Source organism: Bufo gargarizans, chromosome 2 (genome assembly GCF_014858855.1).
Source record: "Bufo gargarizans isolate SCDJY-AF-19 chromosome 2, ASM1485885v1, whole genome shotgun sequence".
NCBI classification, from domain to species: Eukaryota; Metazoa; Chordata; class Amphibia; order Anura; family Bufonidae; genus Bufo; species Bufo gargarizans.
The window spans coordinates 21,150,964-21,173,326 of NC_058081.1; the positions used below are offsets into that span (position 1 = coordinate 21,150,964).

General features: G+C 45.5%; 1 protein-coding gene across 1 annotated transcript; it reads right to left on the minus strand.

Moving 5' to 3' along the window:
- Window positions 1–47: 47 nt before the first annotated feature.
- On the minus strand, window positions 48–16,637 carry LOC122929245 (uncharacterized protein C17orf114-like). Its single transcript, XM_044282757.1, has 3 exons — window positions 16,543–16,637; window positions 2,822–2,901; window positions 48–659 (listed from the first exon to the last, which is right to left on the minus strand). Exons 2-3 carry the CDS (start codon window positions 2,898–2,900, stop codon window positions 487–489), a joined length of 252 nt encoding a protein of 83 aa, XP_044138692.1. The 5' UTR covers window position 2,901; window positions 16,543–16,637; the 3' UTR covers window positions 48–486.
- Between the last annotated feature and the right edge of the window lie 5,726 nt (window positions 16,638–22,363).

Genomic DNA, 22,363 nt, shown 5'->3' on the forward strand with positions numbered 1-22,363 from the left:
ACAGCAAGCAGGGATATTTACAATGGCACTAAACACAAAAATCTAAAAAAAAACGTTTTATTATTTTTTATGAATATACACGAAAATCTCTAAGTTTACAAACTGTTGCACCATTCTGACTCTCGGCGGTCGTGCTGGGACTTGTGGTGACTCCAGTTGTCAGACGCAGGCATCGACCTTTTCTTAAGAAAAATAAGTCTGTTACTCCGGCACCTGATAGTCCGGTAAGTCTGGGAAAGTGAGGCGAGTGCAGTACTGGCTGCAGCCACTAGGTGTCACTTCTGTTAGAAGCCTATACAGATGCATCACAATCAGTGGCGTCACCTGCTGGTGGATGCTGAGTGCTGCACCTGTGAGCGTCCTGGACAGAACCTCCATGGTATCTGAGTGAGGATGATGAGATTGCAGTCCCTAAGTGGAGTAGTCCTTCAGGACTCTGGCGCAAGAAGAAGCCCCCAGATCCCATAAGTGGCCCCCGGAGAGGGTTCAGAAGGTGGAGTCGTTCACAAACATGGCGGAGTCCATCTCGTGGCGGAAGGACACCCTGGCTTTGCCGCTGAAGTAGGCCCGGGTCTGCTGGCCGTCCGTATCACTGCCCACAGAATTGGTGGAGCGGAGTCTGGGCTTCTCCTCCTGAGGGGTGGGGGACGCAGGGGCTTCTGGGGGGCGGAAACACATGGAGTAAGTGGGGTCATTCTATCAGTGTGCCCTTCCCCCTCCCATGCCTGTGTACACAGCACCCTGCATCACCTACACTGCCCCCCCCCCCCCCCCCTCACTAAAAGTGCACTGTGCTGCTCCTGGTGTGCACTCATCCTCACGGTACATGCACATACTCTGTGTACGCTGACCCTCCTGTACGTACACCGCACTCATACTCTGTGTACGCTGACCCTCCTGTACGTACACCGCACTCATACTCTGTATACGCTGACCCTCCTGTATGTACACTGCACTCATACTCTGTGTACGCTGACCCTCCTGTATGTACACTGCACTCATACTCTGTGTACGCTGACCCTCCTGTATGTACACCGCACTCATACTCTGTGTACGCTGACCCTCCTGTATGTACACCGCACTCATACTCTGTGTACGCTGACCCTCCTGTATGTACACCGCACTCATACTCTGTATACACTGACCCTCCTGTATGTACACCGCACTCATACTCTGTACGCTGACCCTCCTGTACGTACACTGCACTCATACTCTGTGTACGCTGACCCTCCTGTACGTACACCGCACTCATACTCTGTATACGCTGACCCTCCTGTATGTACACCGCACTCATACTCTGTGTACGCTGACCCTCCTGTATGTACACCGCACTCATACTCTGTATACGCTGACCCTCCTGTATGTACACCGCACTCATACTCTGTGTACGCTGACCCTCCTGTATGTACACCGCACTCATACTCTGTGTACGCTGACCCTCCTGTATGTACACCGCACTCATACTCTGTACGCTGACCCTCCTGTACGTACACTGCACTCATACTCTGTGTACGCTGACCCTCCTGTACGTACACCGCACTCATACTCTGTATACGCTGACCCTCCTGTATGTACACCGCACTCATACTCTGTACGCTGACCCTCCTGTACGTACACTGCACTCATACTCTGTGTACGCTGACCCTCCTGTATGTACACCGCACTCATACTCTGTATACGCTGACCCTCCTGTATGTACACCGCACTCATACTCTGTGTACGCTGACCCTCCTGTATGTACACCGCACTCATACTCTGTGTACGCTGACCCTCCTGTATGTACACTGCACTCATACTCTGTGTCCGCTGACCCGCCTGTATGTACACCGCACTCATACTCGGTACACTGACCCTCCCTCCTGTACGTACACCGCACTCATACTCTGTGTACGCTGACCCTTCCTCCTGTACGTACACCGCACTCATACTCTGTGTACGCTGACCCTCCCTCCTGTAAGTACACCGCACTCATACTCTGTGTACGCTGACCCTTCCTCCTGTACGTACACCGCACTCATACTCTGTGTACGCTGACCCTCCCTCCTGTATGTACACCGCACTCATACTCTGTGTACGCTGACCCTTCCTCCTGTACGTACACCGCACTCATACTCTGTGTACGCTGACCCTCCTGTATGTACACCGCACTCATACTCTGTGTCCGCTGACCCGCCTGTATGTACACCGCACTCATACTCGGTACACTGACCCTCCCTCCTGTACGTACACCGCACTCATACTCTGTGTACGCTGACCCTTCCTCCTGTACGTACACCGCACTCGTACTCTGTGTACACTGACCCTCCCTCCTGTACGTACACCGCACTCATACTCTGTGTACGCTGACCCTCCTGTATGTACACTGCACTCATACTCTGTGTACGCTGACCCTCCTGTATGTACACCGCACTCATACTCTGTGTACGCTGACCCTCCTGTATGTACACCGCACTCATACTCTGTGTACGCTGACCCTTCCTCCTGTACGTACACCGCACTCATACTCTGTGTACGCTGACCCTCCCTCCTGTAAGTACACCGCACTCATACTCTGTGTACGCTGACCCTCCTGTATGTACACTGCACTCATACTCTGTGTACGCTGACCCTCCCTCCTGTACGTACACCGCACTCATACTCTGTGTACGCTGACCCTTCCTCCTGTATGTACACCGCACTCATACTCTGTGTACTCTGACCCTTCCTCCTGTATGTACACTGCACTCATACTCTGTGTACGCTGACCCTCCTGTATGTACACTGCACTCATACTCTGTGTACACTGACCCTCCCTTCCAGTATATTGATCCTGTATCCTCACCTTCCTGACTGTTTTTGCTTCTTTTCCGCTCTTTCCTCCTTCCGTACCACGAGAAACAGCCCTGAGTCTTCACCCCCATCCTGGAAGAGAATACAGAGGTTAGCCCTGGTGCGCTGAGCACACTGCCGAGTACAGCGCTGAGCACACTGCCGCGTACAGCGCTGAGCACACTGCCGCGTACAGCACTGAGCACACTGCCGCGTACAGCACTGAGCACACTGCCGCGGCCACGAAACCTTCTGTGTATCCCAGAATAAACTGCATCTACAAAGCCAGACATATCTGCCATACCAGACATACCTCCCATCACTCACAGTATACAACCGCCCACTATATATGTCACTGACTGTCTATAGCCTTCAAAAAGCACACTGCACTACAACCCCCATCGTGTTTTATTATAGTCATGAAGTATTGCATGTTGGGGGTTAGAATTTACAGGGAACTCAGCAGGTTTTAATCTGTAAATAGCGGGATCCTAAAGAACCTTGGAGGTGTCCATTATAGATGGGGGGAGGGGGAGCCGCCTATATAAGAAGAAATCATAGCATCTCAATGAGACATTTCACTGAATGACGCGTGTTCCTTATCAGGCAGGACAGACACTTTTCTATGAAGTCAGTCGTAGCTTTCCCAGTTCGCCCGTGCACATCTCTGCTGGCTGAAAACTATTTTCTAAAAACAACTTTTTACACTCAATTGGTTCCTGTGCCTTTAAGAAGACTGTTCACAGTGTAACTTATGTTACTTAAAGGGCGCTTCCATCCATTTTCGATACATGCCTCTGTCTTAACAATGAGTCGCCCCACATGGCAACCAAGAAAATTCCCGGTAAGATCAGCAGTGTAGAAATGACAACCAAGTAGATTCCTAATAAGACCACTGGTGTAGAAATGGCAACCAAGAAGTTTCCCGGTAAGATCAGCGGGGAAGAAATGGCAACCAAGAAGATTCCTGGTAAGTCTGGTGGTGTAGACATGGCAACCAAGAAGATTCCTGGTAAGTCTGGTGGTGTAGACATGGCAACCAAGAAGATTCCTGGTAAGTCTGGTGGTGTAGACATGGCAACAAAGAAGAATCCTGATTAAGACTGGTGCTTTAAAAATGGCAACTAAAATTTTTGTTTAGACCAGCGATGTAGACGTGACAACTAAGAAGTTTCCTGGTAAGACCACTGGTGTAGACATGACAACTAAGATTATTCTTGGTTAGACTAACAGTGTAGAAATGGCAACCTAGAGGATTCCTGGTACGACTAGTGTAGACATGGCAACCAAGAAGATTCCTGAAAATACCACTGGTGTAGAAATGATAACCAAAAATATTCCTGGTAAGACTAGCGGTGTAGACATGGCAACGAAGAAGTTTCCCAGTAAGATCAGCCGTGAATAAATGACTACCAAGAAGATTCCTGGTAAGACCACTAGTGTAAACGTGGCAACAAAGAAGATTCCTGGTAAGACTGGTGGGTTAGACATGGCAACCAAGAAGATTCCTGAAAATACCATTGATGTAGAAATGATAACCAAAAATATTCCTGGTAAGACTAGCGGTGTAGACATGGCAACTAAGATGTTTCCCAGTAACATCAGCAGTGAAGAAATGACTAAGAAGATTCCTGGTAAGACCAATAGTGTAAACATGGCAACAAAGAAGATTCCTGGTAAGACTGGTGGGTTAGATATGGCAACCAAGAAGATTCCCAGTAAGACTAGTGGTGTAGACATTGGAGGGCAAAAACATGTCCACTCTAACAAACAAACTAGTTCTGACTATGGCAATAGAGAGAATTCCCACCAGGGAAAAATGTGTGGACTGTAGAAATCAAGAAGAACAAAGCTAGCAGCGTTGTGGTGCCTATAGGTACTAAGAAGACATTACAAACATTGATCTGTGGTGTTGATCATACCAAACAAGAAGATTCTTGCTGACCATGGTAAGCAAATATTGAAACTAACTACTGTCTTCTTGGTCTCTGTGTCCTTCTAAAACAAAGCAAAAAAAGAATCCTGAGAAGACCAAGAGAACCAGGAAGATTTCCATGAGGAGAAATACTGTTGCATTTGGTCACCTAAATATGGGGTTACCCATAGAAGCTAAGAAGATACCAACTGTGTTGCCCATGGCAACCAAAAAGATTGCTGGTAAAATCAAACCCCATGATTGTAGGTACAGAACAATGGTGTTGCTCAAGTCAACCTAGAAATTGTGGCCAAGAATGAAGCATCATCTATGGAAACCAAGACGATGTCAAGATCAAGATGAACATTGATGTTGCTCCTGCCAACCTAATAGACATCCCTGATCATAGATGGAATCTATGACAAACAAGACAACCCCAGAAAGGAAAATGGTAACCCAAAGGATTGAGGCTAAGAATGTGGAGTAACCCATGACAAACAGGAACATTCTTATTGTTAGGATTTGGCACAGTACAATGATTTCAGTCATGGCATCCTAAACATTTTGGCTTAAAAGCCTCCAACTAAGATCAGTAATGCCGCTCATGGCAACCAACAGATTTTAGCTAAGAATATCTATAGAAACCAAGATGGTGGCATCACTCTTGGCAACCAAGCAGATCCCCAACCTGACACCTTAACACTTGGTGCCTCCACCCCTGATTATCATATGTCATCAGTGCAGGCCATAGGGCAGACTTGAAATTCAAGTTCAAGATATATCTCCCACCTGAACATTTACGTAAGAAGCTCTGAAGAACATCAACTGGGTGTCAATCAACACCTTAAGGTGTGGCCGAAAACCAAATACATTCCAATATCACATTCCTGTTGAAAGGTGGTGGCTCCATCATGTTAGAAGGTGTCAGCTTTCCTTCAGTGGATTTTGGAGCTACTCTTCAAGCCCCTCTGACGACCGCCTTCCATCTACTACCTCAATATGGCCCTCAGGGAGGCTCTTCTTTACCAGATGACCTTTAGAAGCTACGTGGACCTACAGTTAGGCTACATGATAGTCCCCATGTGTCAGAGGGCAGAGTGCCAGCTTCTCCCCCTCCTTCCAGGCTTCTCGTGATGTAAGTGGATTTCTAATGTGGACTTTGGATAAACAAATCTTCATCCCCTAATCTTCCCCCCTCCATTCCAGAAGCAGGAGGACATTCCTTCAAGTCAATGGGGAAGTCTTCTCATTAGAATGACAATATGTCTATGGGGTCTGGAGCAGAGGGAAGGAATTCCTCTCTATAAGAGGTCAGCCATGTCTGCAGGAGGGGAGAAGAACGGTTTCTTTCACACCCAGATCTACGGCTTTTCAGACTCATCAATCCGATGCAGATGTCAAGTTCTGGAGATGTAAAAAAGAAAAAAAAAACTTATCCTGAGCGCCTATTGCCCCTTTTTTCCAGACGATGGAAGGGGGGGTTCAAAGACCCTCACTCATGTTGAGACAGTAGATTGTTTAAGGAGGCATTGCCCTTGAGGCTGTGCACTACACTTAAAGGAATTGTCCATTTTTTGTAAACTTAGGTTCTGCTTCCATAACTTGAACGAGGGAGCCCCCCAGCCAGCCGCTTGTATTCGGGGTACTGCTCATTGTAATTAGTGGCTGTCTATGCCGGATATTTGGTGTTACATGGTCCTGCAGTCCTTGTAGGTGGAGGACAGGGGGCAGAAGTGATCCCCTCCCCATAGGATAAGCCTACCATGAAGGTCCAAGAGAATATCTACTTACTGAGGATATTTTTGGGAAAGTTGGGCGACAACCAACATGGTGGCCATTACAATGTGTCTTTCACCCAGCTTTCCCAGACTCCTGAATGGCACATCTACTTAGCACGTGCTCCCAACGCTCCATAACTATGTGGCCCTGCACAACCAGGAGTAGGTGTATGTTATGGAGGCCATATTGGTTGCCACCCAGCTTTCCCAGGAACAAAAAAAAAAGCAAGAAATATCAGGAATATACATTGAAATCTGCTGTAGAAATAGAGGAGAGGCTATAAAACGGTGCGGCGGCTCTGTATACACAATGTCGCTGTCGTCCACCCTGCTTTACACATCCTTCATTCTTTGTCCTCCTGGAGATGATTTCCTTTTCACTTCTCTATAATAGTGCCTGTCCCTTTAAGACCGCAGTGACCCTTAACTTTATCTTCTATTGTCCTGCAGTGAAACACAACCTATTGTTCTCTGTTATCAGCCGCTCCTGACTGCTCCTATAAAGCAGACTATCCCCACCCAACCCTGCAGAGCATCTCTAACGTCGTCTACTGCTCTGACTGCAGCCTGGGAGGGCCAGATCTTGAGGCTTTCCCAGGGTGTAATGATCTGCGGGATCTATCACTATGTATCTGTCAGGAGGTGGAGAGGACAGAGCGACGTTCTGCAGATTTCTAGAGAGGTCAGTCGTCAGTGGTGTAATAATCTGCAGGATCTATCACTATGTATCTGTCAGGAGGTGGAGAGGACAGAGCGATGTTCTGCAGATCTCTAGAGAGGTCAGTGGTGTAATAATCTGCAGGATCTATCACTATGTATCTGTCAGGAGGTGGAGAGGACAGAGCGACGTTCTGCAGATCTCTAGAGAGGTCAGTGGTGTAATGATCTGCAGGATCTATCACTATGTATCTGTCAGGAGGTGGAGAGGACAGAGCGATGTTCTGCAGATCTCTAGAGAGGTCAGTGGTGTAATAATCTGCAGGATCTATCACTATGTATCTGTCAGGAGGTGGAGAGGACAGAGCGACGTTCTGCAGATTTCTAGAGAGGTCAGTGGTGTAATAATCTGCAGGATCTATCACAAGGTATCTGTCAGGAGGTGGAGAGGACAGAGCGACGTTCTGCAGATCTCTAGAGAGGTCAGTGGTGTAATAATCTGCAGGATCTATCACTGTGTATCTGTCAGGAGGTGGAAAGGACAGAGCGATGTTCTGCAGATCTCTAGAGAGGTCAGTGGTGTAATAATCTGCAGGATCTATCACTATGTATCTGTCAGGAGGTGGAGAGGACAGAGCGATGTTCTGCAGATCTCTAGAGAGGTCAGTGGTGTAATGATCTGCAGGATCTATCACTATGTATCTGTCAGGAGGTGGAGAGGACAGAGCGATGTTCTGCAGATCTCTAGAGAGGTCAGTGGTGTAATAATCTGCAGGATCTATCACTAGGTATTTGTCAGGAGGTGGAGAGGACAGAGCGATGTTCTGCAGATCTCTAGAGAGGTCAGTGGTGTAATAATCTGCAGGATCTATCACTAGGTATTTGTCAGGAGGTGGACAGGACAGAGCAATGTTCTGCAGATCTCTAGAGAGGTCAGTGGTGTAATAATCTGCAGGATCTATCACTATGTATTTGTCAGGAGGTACAGAGGACAGAGCGATGTTCTGCAGATCTCTAGAGAGGTCAGTGGTGAAATAATCTGCAGGATCTATCACAAGATATCTGTCAGGAGGTGGAGAGGACAGAGCGATGTTCTGCAGATCTCTAGAGAGGTCAGTGGTGTAATAATCTGCAGGATCTATCACTATGTATCTGTCAGGAGGTGGAGAGGACAGAGCGATGTTCTGCAGATCTCTAGAGAGGTCAGTGGTGTAATAATCTGCAGGATCTATCACTATGTATCTGTCAGGAGGTGGAGAGGACAGAGCGACGTTCTGCAGATCTCTAGAGAGGTCAGTGGTGTAATGATCTGCAGGATCTATCACTATGTATCTGTCAGGAGGTGGAGAGGACAGAGCGATGTTCTGCAGATCTCTAGAGAGGTCAGTGGTGTAATAATCTGCAGGATCTATCACTATGTATCTGTCAGGAGGTGGAGAGGACAGAGCGACGTTCTGCAGATTTCTAGAGAGGTCAGTGGTGTAATAATCTGCAGGATCTATCACAAGGTATCTGTCAGGAGGTGGAGAGGACAGAGCGACGTTCTGCAGATCTCTAGAGAGGTCAGTGGTGTAATAATCTGCAGGATCTATCACTGTGTATCTGTCAGGAGGTGGAAAGGACAGAGCGATGTTCTGCAGATCTCTAGAGAGGTCAGTGGTGTAATAATCTGCAGGATCTATCACTATGTATCTGTCAGGAGGTGGAGAGGACAGAGCGATGTTCTGCAGATCTCTAGAGAGGTCAGTGGTGTAATGATCTGCAGGATCTATCACTATGTATCTGTCAGGAGGTGGAGAGGACAGAGCGATGTTCTGCAGATCTCTAGAGAGGTCAGTGGTGTAATAATCTGCAGGATCTATCACTAGGTATTTGTCAGGAGGTGGAGAGGACAGAGCGATGTTCTGCAGATCTCTAGAGAGGTCAGTGGTGTAATAATCTGCAGGATCTATCACTAGGTATTTGTCAGGAGGTGGACAGGACAGAGCAATGTTCTGCAGATCTCTAGAGAGGTCAGTGGTGTAATAATCTGCAGGATCTATCACTATGTATTTGTCAGGAGGTACAGAGGACAGAGCGATGTTCTGCAGATCTCTAGAGAGGTCAGTGGTGAAATAATCTGCAGGATCTATCACAAGATATCTGTCAGGAGGTGGAGAGGACAGAGCGATGTTCTGCAGATCTCTAGAGAGGTCAGTGGTGTAATAATCTGCAGGATCTATCACTATGTATCTGTCAGGAGGTGGAGAGGACAGAGCGATGTTCTGCAGATCTCTAGAGAGGTCAGTGGTGTAATAATCTGCAGGATCTATCACTATGTATCTGTCAGGAGGTGGAGAGGACAGAGCGACGTTCTGCAGATCTCTAGAGAGGTCAGTGGTGTAATGATCTGCAGGATCTATCACTATGTATCTGTCAGGAGGTGGAGAGGACAGAGCGATGTTCTGCAGATCTCTAGAGAGGTCAGTGGTGTAATAATCTGCAGGATCTATCACTATGTATCTGTCAGGAGGTGGAGAGGACAGAGCGACGTTCTGCAGATCTCTAGAGAGGTCAGTGGTGTAATGATCTGCAGGATCTATCACTAGGTATTTGTCAGGAGGTACAGAGGACAGAGTGATGTTCTGCAGATCTCTAGAGAGGTCAGTGGTGTAATGATCTGCAGGATCTATCACTATGTATCTGTCAGGAGGTGGAGAGGACAGAGCGATGTTCTGCAGATCTCTAGAGAGGTCAGTGGTGAAATAATCTGCAGGATCTATCACTATGTATTTGTCAGGAGGTACAGAGGACAGAGCGACGTTCTGCAGATCTCTAGAGAGGTCAGTGGTGTAATGATCTGCAGGGTATATCACTGTGTATCTGTCACTATTCCCAGTCTCACTGGACCCAGGAGCTTGCACTCTCCCCCGCCTCACCTTTGTCCCGTATCTCTGGTGTCTGCAGAGCGTTCCGCACGTTCTCAGTGCTGAAAAGTCCCTTGGGGATCTATAGAGAGAAACTGGTTCTTCAACATCCTAAAAAAAGTGATGTCTGAACGGTGAGACCCCACACACCACCGCCCCCGGCCTGAATGCTGCCTCTGTCCACCGCCTCCGACTGTGCGCAACATGTATACCGCGTGTGTCACACACTCCTCTGTATCACACACATACACACTCCTCTGTATCACACACACAATCATACACACTCCTCTGTATCACTCACACACTCACACACTCCTCTGTATCACACACACAATCATACACACTCCTCTGTATCACACACAATCATACACACTCCTCTGTATCACACACACAATCATACACACTCCTCTGTATCACACACACAATCATACACTCCTCTGTATCACACACAATCATACACACTCCTCTGTATCACACACATAATCATATAAACTCCTCTGTATCACACACACAATCATACACACTCCTCTGTATCACACACACAATCATACACTCCTCTGTATCACACACAATCATACACACTCCTCTGTATCACACACATAATCATATAAACTCCTCTGTATCACACACACAATCATACACTCCTCTGTATCACACACAATCATACACACTCCTCTGTATCACACACAATCATACACACTCCTCTGTATCACCACAATCATACACTCCTCTGTATCACCACAATCATACACTCCTCTGTATCACCACAATCATACACTCCTCTGTATCACCACAATCATACACTCCTCTGTATCACTCACACACAATCATACACACTCCTCTGTATCACACACACAATCATACACTCCTCTGTATCACACACAATCATACACACACACAATCATACACACTCCTCTGTATCACACACACAATCCTCCGTATCACACACAATCATACACACTCCTCTGTATCACACACATAATCATACACACTCCTCTGTATCACACACACAATCATACACTCCTCTGTATCACACACAATCATACACACTCCTCTGTATCACCACAATCATACACTCCTCTGTATCACCACAATCATACACTCCTCTGTATCACCACAATCATACACTCCTCTGTATCACTCACACACAATCATACACACTCCTCTGTATCACACACAATCATACACACTCCTCTGTATCACACACACAATCATACACTCCTCTGTATCACACACAATCATACACACTCCTCTGTATCACACACATAATCATACACACTCCTCTGTATCACACACACAATCATACACTCCTCTGTATCACACACAATCATACACACTCCTCTGTATCACCACAATCATACACTCCTCTGTATCACCACAATCATACACTCCTCTGTATCACCACAATCATACACTCCTCTGTATCACTCACACACAATCATACACACTCCTCTGTATCACACACAATCATACACACTCCTCTGTATCACACACACAATCATACACTCCTCTGTATCACACACAATCATACACACTCCTCTGTATCACACACATAATCATATAAACTCCTCTGTATCACACACACAATCCTCCGTATCACACACAATCATACACACGCCTCTGTATCACCACAATCATACACACTCCTCTGTATCACACACAATCATACACACTCCTCTGTATCACACACACAATCATACACACTCCTCTGTATCACACACACAATCATACACACTCCTCTGTATCACACACATACACACTCCTCTGTATCACACACACAATCATACACACTCCTCTGTATCACACACACACACACACACACTCCTCTGTATCACACACACAATCATACACACTCCTCTGTATCACACACACAATCATACACACCCCTCTGTATCACACACACAATCATACACACTCCTCTGTATCACACACACAATCATACACACTCCTCTGTATCACACACACAATCATACACACTCCTCTGTATCACACACACAATCATACACACTCCTCTGTATCACACACAATCATACACACTCCTCTGTATCACACACATAATCATACACACTCCTCTGTATCACACACACAATCATACACTCCTCTGTATCACACACAATCATACACACTCCTCTGTATCACACACAATCATACACACTCCTCTGTATCACCACAATCATACACACTCCTCTGTATCACCACAATCATACACACTCCTCTGTATCACACACAATCATACACACTCCTCTGTATCACACACACAATCATACACTCCTCTGTATCACACACAATCATACACACTCCTCTGTATCACACACATAATCATATAAACTCCTCTGTATCACACACACAATCCTCCGTATCACACACAATCATACACACGCCTCTGTATCACCACAATCATACACACTCCTCTGTATCACACACAATCATACACACTCCTCTGTATCACACACATTACACACTCCTCTGTATCACACACACACAATCATACACTCCTCTGTATCACACACACATACACACTCCTCTGTATCACACACACAATCATACACACTCCTCTGTATCACACACACAATCATACACACTCCTCTGTATCACACACACAATCATACACACTCCTCTGTATCACACACACAATCATACACACTCCTCTGTATCACACACACAATCATACACACTCCTCTGTATCACACACATACACACTCCTCTGTATCACACACACAATCATACACACTCCTCTGTATCACACACATACACACTCCTCTGTATCACACACACAATCATACACACTCCTCTGTATCACACACACAATCATACACACTCCTCTGTATCACACACACAATCATACACACTCCTCTGTATCACACACATACACACTCCTCTGTATCACACACACAATCATACACACTCCTCTGTATCATACACACACACACACACACATACACACTCCTCTGTATCACACACACAATCATACACACTCCTCTGTATCACACACACAATCATACACACTCCTCTGTATCACACACACAATCATACACACTCCTCTGTATCACACACACAATCATACACACTCCTCTGTATCACACACACAATCATACACTCCTCTGTATCACACACAATCATACACACTCCTCTGTATCACACACATAATCATACAAACTCCTCTGTATCACACACACAATCCTCCGTATCACACACAATCATACACACTCCTCTGTATCACCACAATCATACACACTCCTCTGTATCACCACAATCATACACACTCCTCTGTATCACCACAATCATACACACTCCTCTGTATCACACACAATCATACACACTCCTCTGTATCACACACAATCATACACACTCCTCTGTATCACACACAAACATACACACAGAGGAGTGTGTATGATTGTGTGTGTGTGTGATACTGAGGAGTGTGTATGATTGTGTGTGATACAGAGGAGTGTGTATGATTGTGTGTGATACAGAGGAGTGTGTATGATTGTGGTGATACAGAGGAGTGTGTATGATTGTGGTGATACAGAGGAGTGTGTATGATTGTGTGTGATACGGAGGATTGTGTGTGTGATACAGAGGAGTGTGTATGATTGTGTGTGTGATACAGAGGAGTGTGTATGATTATGTGTGTGATACAGAGGAGTGTGTATGAATGTGTGTGTGATACAGAGGAGTGTGTATAATTGTGTGTGTGTGATACAGAGGAGTGTGTATGATTGTGTGTGATACAGAGCAGTGTGTATGATTGTGTGTGTGTGATACAGAGGAGTGTGTATGATTGTGTGTGTGTGATACAGAGGAGTGTGTATGTTTGTGTGTGATACAGAGGAGTGTGTATGATTGTGTGTGTGATACAGAGGAGTGTGTATGATTGTGTGTGTGTGATACAGAGGAGTGTGTATGATTGTGTGTGTGATACAGAGGAGTGTGTATGATTGTGTGTGTGATACAGAGGAGTGTGTATGTGTGTGTGTGTGATACAGAGGAGTGTGTATGATTGTGTGTGATACAAAGGAGTGTGTATGATTGTGTGTGATACAGAGGAGTGTGTATGATTGTGTGTGATACAGAGGAGTGTGTATGATTGTGTGTGATACAGAGGAGTGTGTATGATTGTGTGTGATACAGAGGATTGTGTGTGTGATACAGAGGAGTGTGTATGATTGTGTGTGTGATACAGAGAAGTGTGTATAATTGTGTGTGTGTAATACAGAGGAGTGTGTATGATTGTGTGTGATACAGAGCAGTATGTATAATTGTGTGTGTGATACAGAGGAGTGTGTATGATTGTGTGTGTGTGATACAGAGGAGTATCACACACACACAATCATACACACTGCTCTGTATCACACACAATCATACACACTCCTCTGTATCACACACAATCATACACACTCCTCTGTATCACACACACACAATTATACACACTCCTCTGTATCACACACACATTCATACACACTCCTCTGTATCACACACATAATCATACACACTCCTCTGTATCACACACACAATCATACACACTCCTCTGTATCACACACAATCATACACACACAATCATACACACTCCTCTGTATCACACACACAATCCTCCGTATCACACACAATCATACACACTCCTCTGTATCACACACAATCATACACACTCCTCTGTATCACACACACAATCATACACACTCCTCTGTATCACACACAATCATACACACTCCTCTGTATCACACACACAATCATACACTCCTCTGTATCACACACACAATCATACACACTCCTCTGTATCACACACACAATCATACACACTCCTCTGTATCACACACAATCATACACACTCCTCTGTATCACACACACAATCATACACACTCCTCTGTATCACACACACACAATCATACACACTCCTCTGTATCACACACACAATCATACACACTCCTCTGTATCATACACACACATACACACTCCTCTGTATCATACACACACATACACACTCCTCTGTATCACACACACAATCATACACACTCCTCTGTATCACACACACAATCATACACACTCCTCTGTATCACACACACAATCATACACACTCTGTATCACACACACTCCTCTGTATCACACACACAATCATACACTCCTCTGTATCACACACAATCATACACACTCCTCTGTATCACACACAAACATACACACTCCTCTGTATCACACACACACAATCATACACACTCCTCTGTATCACACACACACAATCATACACACTGCTCTGTATCACACACACACAATCATACACACTCCTCTGTATCACACACACAATCATACACACTCCTCTGTATCACACACACAATCATACACACTCCTCTGTATCACACACACAATCATACACACTCCTCTGTATCACACACACAATCATACACACTCCTCTGTATCACACACATACACACTCCTCTGTATCACACACACAATCATACACACTCCTCTGTATCACACACACAAGCATACACACTCCTCTGTATCACACACATACACACTCCTCTGTATCATACACACATATACACACTCCTCTGTATCACACACACACACACACACACACTCCTCTGTATCACACACATATACATACATACATACATACACACTCCTCTGTATCACACACACACACACTCCTCTGTATCATACACACACATATACACTCCTCTGTATTGCACACACAATCACACTCATACACAATCACACACACTTTCATACACTCCATATCAGATTGTGACTGTAGCGCACACACCATTATAAAATATATAGTCCCAAACACTGTGAATCATACACACAGTCCATGTCAGATTGTGAGCGGGTAAGATAGACCCCATTAGTGTGCAGCACAGATTATGAGTGTATGTAACACATATAGTGAGTGTGCGCTATAGATTGTATCATATAGAATGTATAATCATACGCCCCCAGTCATGTATTCTGAGAAGGTATGATGCACACTGTAAAGGTATAGTATAGATTGTGAGAGTGTATATCATATGTATATAGTACACACACACACACACACACTATCTGTATCTTACATCCACCCTGATATAAGATATAAAACTACAATGTGTATCAGAGACCCTCAGAATCTACGCCCACAACCCCCATCATACACACAGTCTACATTATACCGTACACTCGCCCAATCTACATCTCACAAACTCCCGCACTCACATTCTGCATCTGCCATGCACATAATGTGTCGCACACATACATAAATCACGTTGCACAACCGCACGCAATCTGTGTCACACGCCAACACGCAATCTGTGTCACACGCCAACACGCAATCTGTGTCACACGCCAGCACGCAATCTGTGTCACACGCCAACACGCAATCTGTGTCACACGCCAACACGCAATCAGTGTCACACGCAATCTGTGTCACACCCTCGCACAATCGGTGTCACCCAGCACCCAGTGCAATCTGCTGCAGACATCAGAGAGGACTTTGTGTAACCCTTACCTCGGGGTCTGTTCTCCACAGAAGTTCTCCCAGTTCACACTCTGCCAGAGGAGTGTACGTGTGTGAGTGTGTGAGTGTGCGAGGCATGGGACAGCCCTCCCTCCGCTGCTCCCTACCTAATCTCAGCTCCTTATCTTCTGTGCACACAGGACACTGCCCCTTTAACTCCTGCCATACATTAAATGTATGCGTCCATACAGCCGGGCCTCCGATATACAGGACACCGCCCCTTTAATGGTAGATTCACCTAATAAACACATAAACATCACACACAATATGTGACATAAATGATACAATCATCCCCCTGTCCCAGCACTTTTTCTAACACACACAAGTGAGGACCCCCCCCCCTCATACACACACCTAATAGACACTGACCCCCCCCACACACAGACATCTGTGCCCCCTCCTCACTTATACACGGGCTAGGCTGGGGGTCTGATGTGGCCATCCAACCTAATATACAGGCATTAGATCACCCCATCTAATACACACACACCAGACACCGCCCCCTATTAATACACACACATCAGACACTGCCCCCTATTAATACACACACATCAGTACACTGCCCCCTATTAATACACACACATCAGACACTGCCCCCTATTAATACACACACATCAGACACTGCCCCTATTAATACACACACATCAGACACTGCCCCTATTAATACACACACATCAGACACCGCCCCCTATTAATACACACACATCAGACACTGCCCCCTATTAATACACACACATCAGTACACTGCCCCCTATTAATACACACACATCAGACACCGCCCCCTATTAATACACACACATCAGACACTGCCCCTATTAATACACACACATCAGACACCGCCCCCTATTAATACACACACATCAGACACTGCCCCCTATTAATACACACACATCAGACACTGCCCCCTATTAATACACACACATCAGACACTACCTCATATTAATACACACACATCAGACACTGCCCCCTATTAATACACACACATCAGACACTGCCCCTATTAATACACACACATCAGACACCGCCCCCTATTAATACACACACATCAGACACTGCCCCCTATTAATACACACACATCAGACACTGCCCCTATTAATACACACACATCAGACACTGCCCCTATTAATACACACACATCAGACACTGCCCCTATTAATACACACACATCAGACACCGCCCCCTATTAATACACACACATCAGACACTGCCCCCTATTAATACACACACATCAGACACTGCCCCCTATTAATACACACACATCAGTACACTACCTCCTATTAATACACACACATCAGACACTGCCCCCTATTAATACACACACATCAGACACTGCCCCCTATTAATACACACACATCAGTACAACGCCCCCTATTAATACACACACATCAGACACTGCCCCCTATTAATACATGCACATCAGACACTGCCCCTATTAATACACACACATCAGTACACCGCCCCCTATTAATACACACACATCAGACACTGCCCCCTATTAATACACACACATCAGTACACTGCCCCCTATTAATACACACACATCAGTACACTACCTCCTATTAATACACACACATCAGACACTGCCCCTATTAATACACACACATCAGACACTGCCCCTATTAATACACACACATCAGTACACTGCCCCCTATTAATACACACACATCAGTACACTGCCCCCTATTAATACACACACATCAGTACACTACCTCCTATTAATACACACACATCAGACACTGCCCCCTATTAATACACACACATCAGTACACTGCCCCCTATTAATACACACACATCAGTACAACGCCCCCTATTAATACACACACATCAGTACAACGCCCCCTATTAATACACATGCATCAGACACCGCCCCCTATTAATACACACACATCAGACACTGCCCCCTATTAATACACACACATCAGTACACTGCCCCCTATTAATACACACACATCAGTACACTGCCCCCTATTAATACACGCACATCAGACACTGCCCCTATTAATACACACACATCAGTACAACCGCCCCCTATTAATACACACACATCAGACACTGCCCCCTATTAATACACACACATCAGACACTGCCCCTATTATACACACACATCAGTACACCGCCCCCTATTAATACACACACATCAGTACACTGCCCCCTATTAATACACACACATCAGTACACTGCCCCCTATTAATACACACACATCAGTACACCGCCCCCTATTAATACACACACATCAGTACACCGCCCTCTATTAATACAGACACATCAGACACTGCCCCCTATTAATACACACACATCAGTACACTGCCCCCTATTAATACACACACATCAGTACACTGCCCTCTATTTATACACACACATCAGACACCGCCCCCTATTAATACACACACATCAGTACACCGCCCTTCTATTAATACAGACACATCAGACACTGCCCCCTATTAATACACACACATCAGTACACTGCCCCCTATTAATACACACACATCAGTACAACGCCCCCTATTAATACACACGCATCAGTACAACGCCCCCTATTAATACACATGCATCAGACACCGCCCCCTATTAATACACACACATCAGACACTGCCCCCTATTAATACACACACATCAGTACACTGCCCCCTATTAATACATGCACATCAGACACTGCCCCTATTAATACACACACATCAGTACACCGCCCCCTATTAATACACACACATCAGACACCGCCTCCTATTAATACACACACATCAGTACACTGCCCCCTATTAATACACACACATCAGACACTGCCCCCTATTAATACACACACATCAGACACCGCCCCCTATTAATACACACACATCAGACACCGCCCCCTATTAATACACACACATCAGTACACTGCCCCCTATTAATACACACACATCAGTACTCTGACCCCTATTAATACACACACATCAGACACCGCCCCCTATTAATACACACACATCAGACACCGCCCCCTATTAATACACACACATCAGTACACTGCCCCCTATTAATACACACACATCAGACACCGCCCCCTATTAATACACACACATCAGTACACTGCCCCCTATTAATACACACACATCAGACACTACCTCCTATTAATACACACACATCAGACACTGCCCCTATTAATACACACACATCAGTACACTGCCCCCTATTAATACACACACATCAGTACACTGCCCCCTATTAATACACACACATCAGTACACTGCCCCCTATTAATACACACACATCAGACACTGCCCCCTATTAATGCACACACATCAGTACACTGCCCCCTATTAATACACACACATCAGTACACTGCCCCCTATTAATACACACACATCAGACACTGCCCCCTATTAATGCACACACATCAGACACTGCCCTCTATTAATACACACACATCAGACACTGCCCCCTATTAATACACACACATCAGACACTGCCCCCTATTAATACACACACATCAGACACTGCCCCCTATTAATACACACATCAGACACTGCCCCCTATTAATACACACACATCAGTACACTGCCTCTATTAATACACACACATCAGTACACTGCCCTCTATTAATAACAACATCAGTACACCCCTATTAATACACACACATCAGACACTGCCCCCTATTAATACACACACATCAGTACACTGCCCCTATTAATACATGCACATCAGACACTGCCCCTATTAATACACACACATCAGTACACCGCCCCCTATTAATACACACACATCAGACACCGCCTCCTATTAATACACACACATCAGTACACTGCCCCCTATTAATACACACACATCAGACACTGCCCCCTATTAATACACACACATCAGACACCGCCCCCTATTAATACACACACATCAGACACCGCCCCCTATTAATACACACACATCAGACAACCGCCTCCTATTAATACACACACATCAGTACACCTGCCCCCTATTAATACACACACATCAGACACCGCCCCCTATTAATACACACACATCAGTACACCGCCCCCTATTAATACACACACATCAGACACCGCCTCCTATTAATACACACATCAGTACACTGCCCCCTATTAATACACACACATCAGACACTGCCCTCTATTAATACACACACATCAGACACCGCCCCCTATTAATACACACACATCAGTACACTGCCCCCTATTAATACATGCACATCAGACACTGCCCCTATTAATACACACACATCAGACACCGCCCCCTATTAATACACACACATCAGTACACTGCCCCCTATTAATACATGCACATCAGACACTGCCCCTATTAATACACAACATCAGTACCACCGCCCCCCTATTAATACACACACATCAGACACCGCCTCCTATTAATACACACACATCAGTACACTGCCCCCTATTAATACACACACATCAGTACACTGCCCCCTATTAATACACGCACATCAGACACTGCCCCTATTAATACACACACATCAGTACACCGCCCCCTATTAATACACACACATCAGACACCGCCTCCTATTAATACACACACATCAGTACACTGCCCCCTATTAATACACACACATCAGACACCGCCCCCTATTAATACACACACATCAGACACCGCCCCCTATTAATACACACACATCAGACACCGCCCCCTATTAATACACACACATCAGACACCGCCTCCTATTAATACACACACATCAGTACACTGCCCCCTATTAATACACACACATCAGACACCGCCCCCTATTAATACACACACATCAGTACACCGCCCCCTATTAATACACACACATCAGACACCGCCTCCTATTAATACACACACATCAGTACACTGCCCCCTATTAATACACACACATCAGACACTGCCCTCTATTAATACACACACATCAGACACCGCCCCCTATTAATACACACACATCAGTACACTGCCCCCTATTAATACACACACATCAGTACACTGCCCTCTATTAATACACACACATCAGTACACTGCCCCCTATTAATACACACACATCAGACACTACCTCCTATTAATACACACACATCAGACACTGCCCCTATTAATACACACACATCAGACACCGCCTCCTATTAATACACACACATCAGTACACTGCCCCCCTATTAATACACACACATCAGTACACTGCCCCCTATTAATACACACACATCAGTACACTGCCCCCTATTAATACACACACATCAGTACTCTGACCCCTATTAATACACACACATCAGACACCGCCCCCTATTAATACACACACATCAGACACTGCCCCCTATTAATACACACACATCAGACACCGCCCCCTATTAATACACACACATCAGACACCGCCCCCTATTAATACACACACATCAGTACACTGCCCCCTATTAATACACACACATCAGACACTACCTCCTATTAATACACACACATCAGACACTGCCCCTATTAATACACACACATCAGTACACTGCCCCCTATTAATACACACACATCAGTACACTGCCCCCCTATTTATACACACACATCAGTACACTGCCCTCTATTAATACACACACATCAGACACTGCCCCCTATTAATACACACACATCAGACACTGCCCCCTATTAATACACACACATCAGACACTGCCCCCTATTAATACACACACATCAGACACTGCCCCCTATTAATACACACACATCAGACACTGCCCCCTATTAATACACACACATCAGTACACTGCCCCCTATTAATACACACACATCAGTACACTGCCCTCTATTAATACACACACATCAGTACACTGCCCCCTATTAATACACACACATCAGACACTACCTCCTATTAATACACACACATCAGACA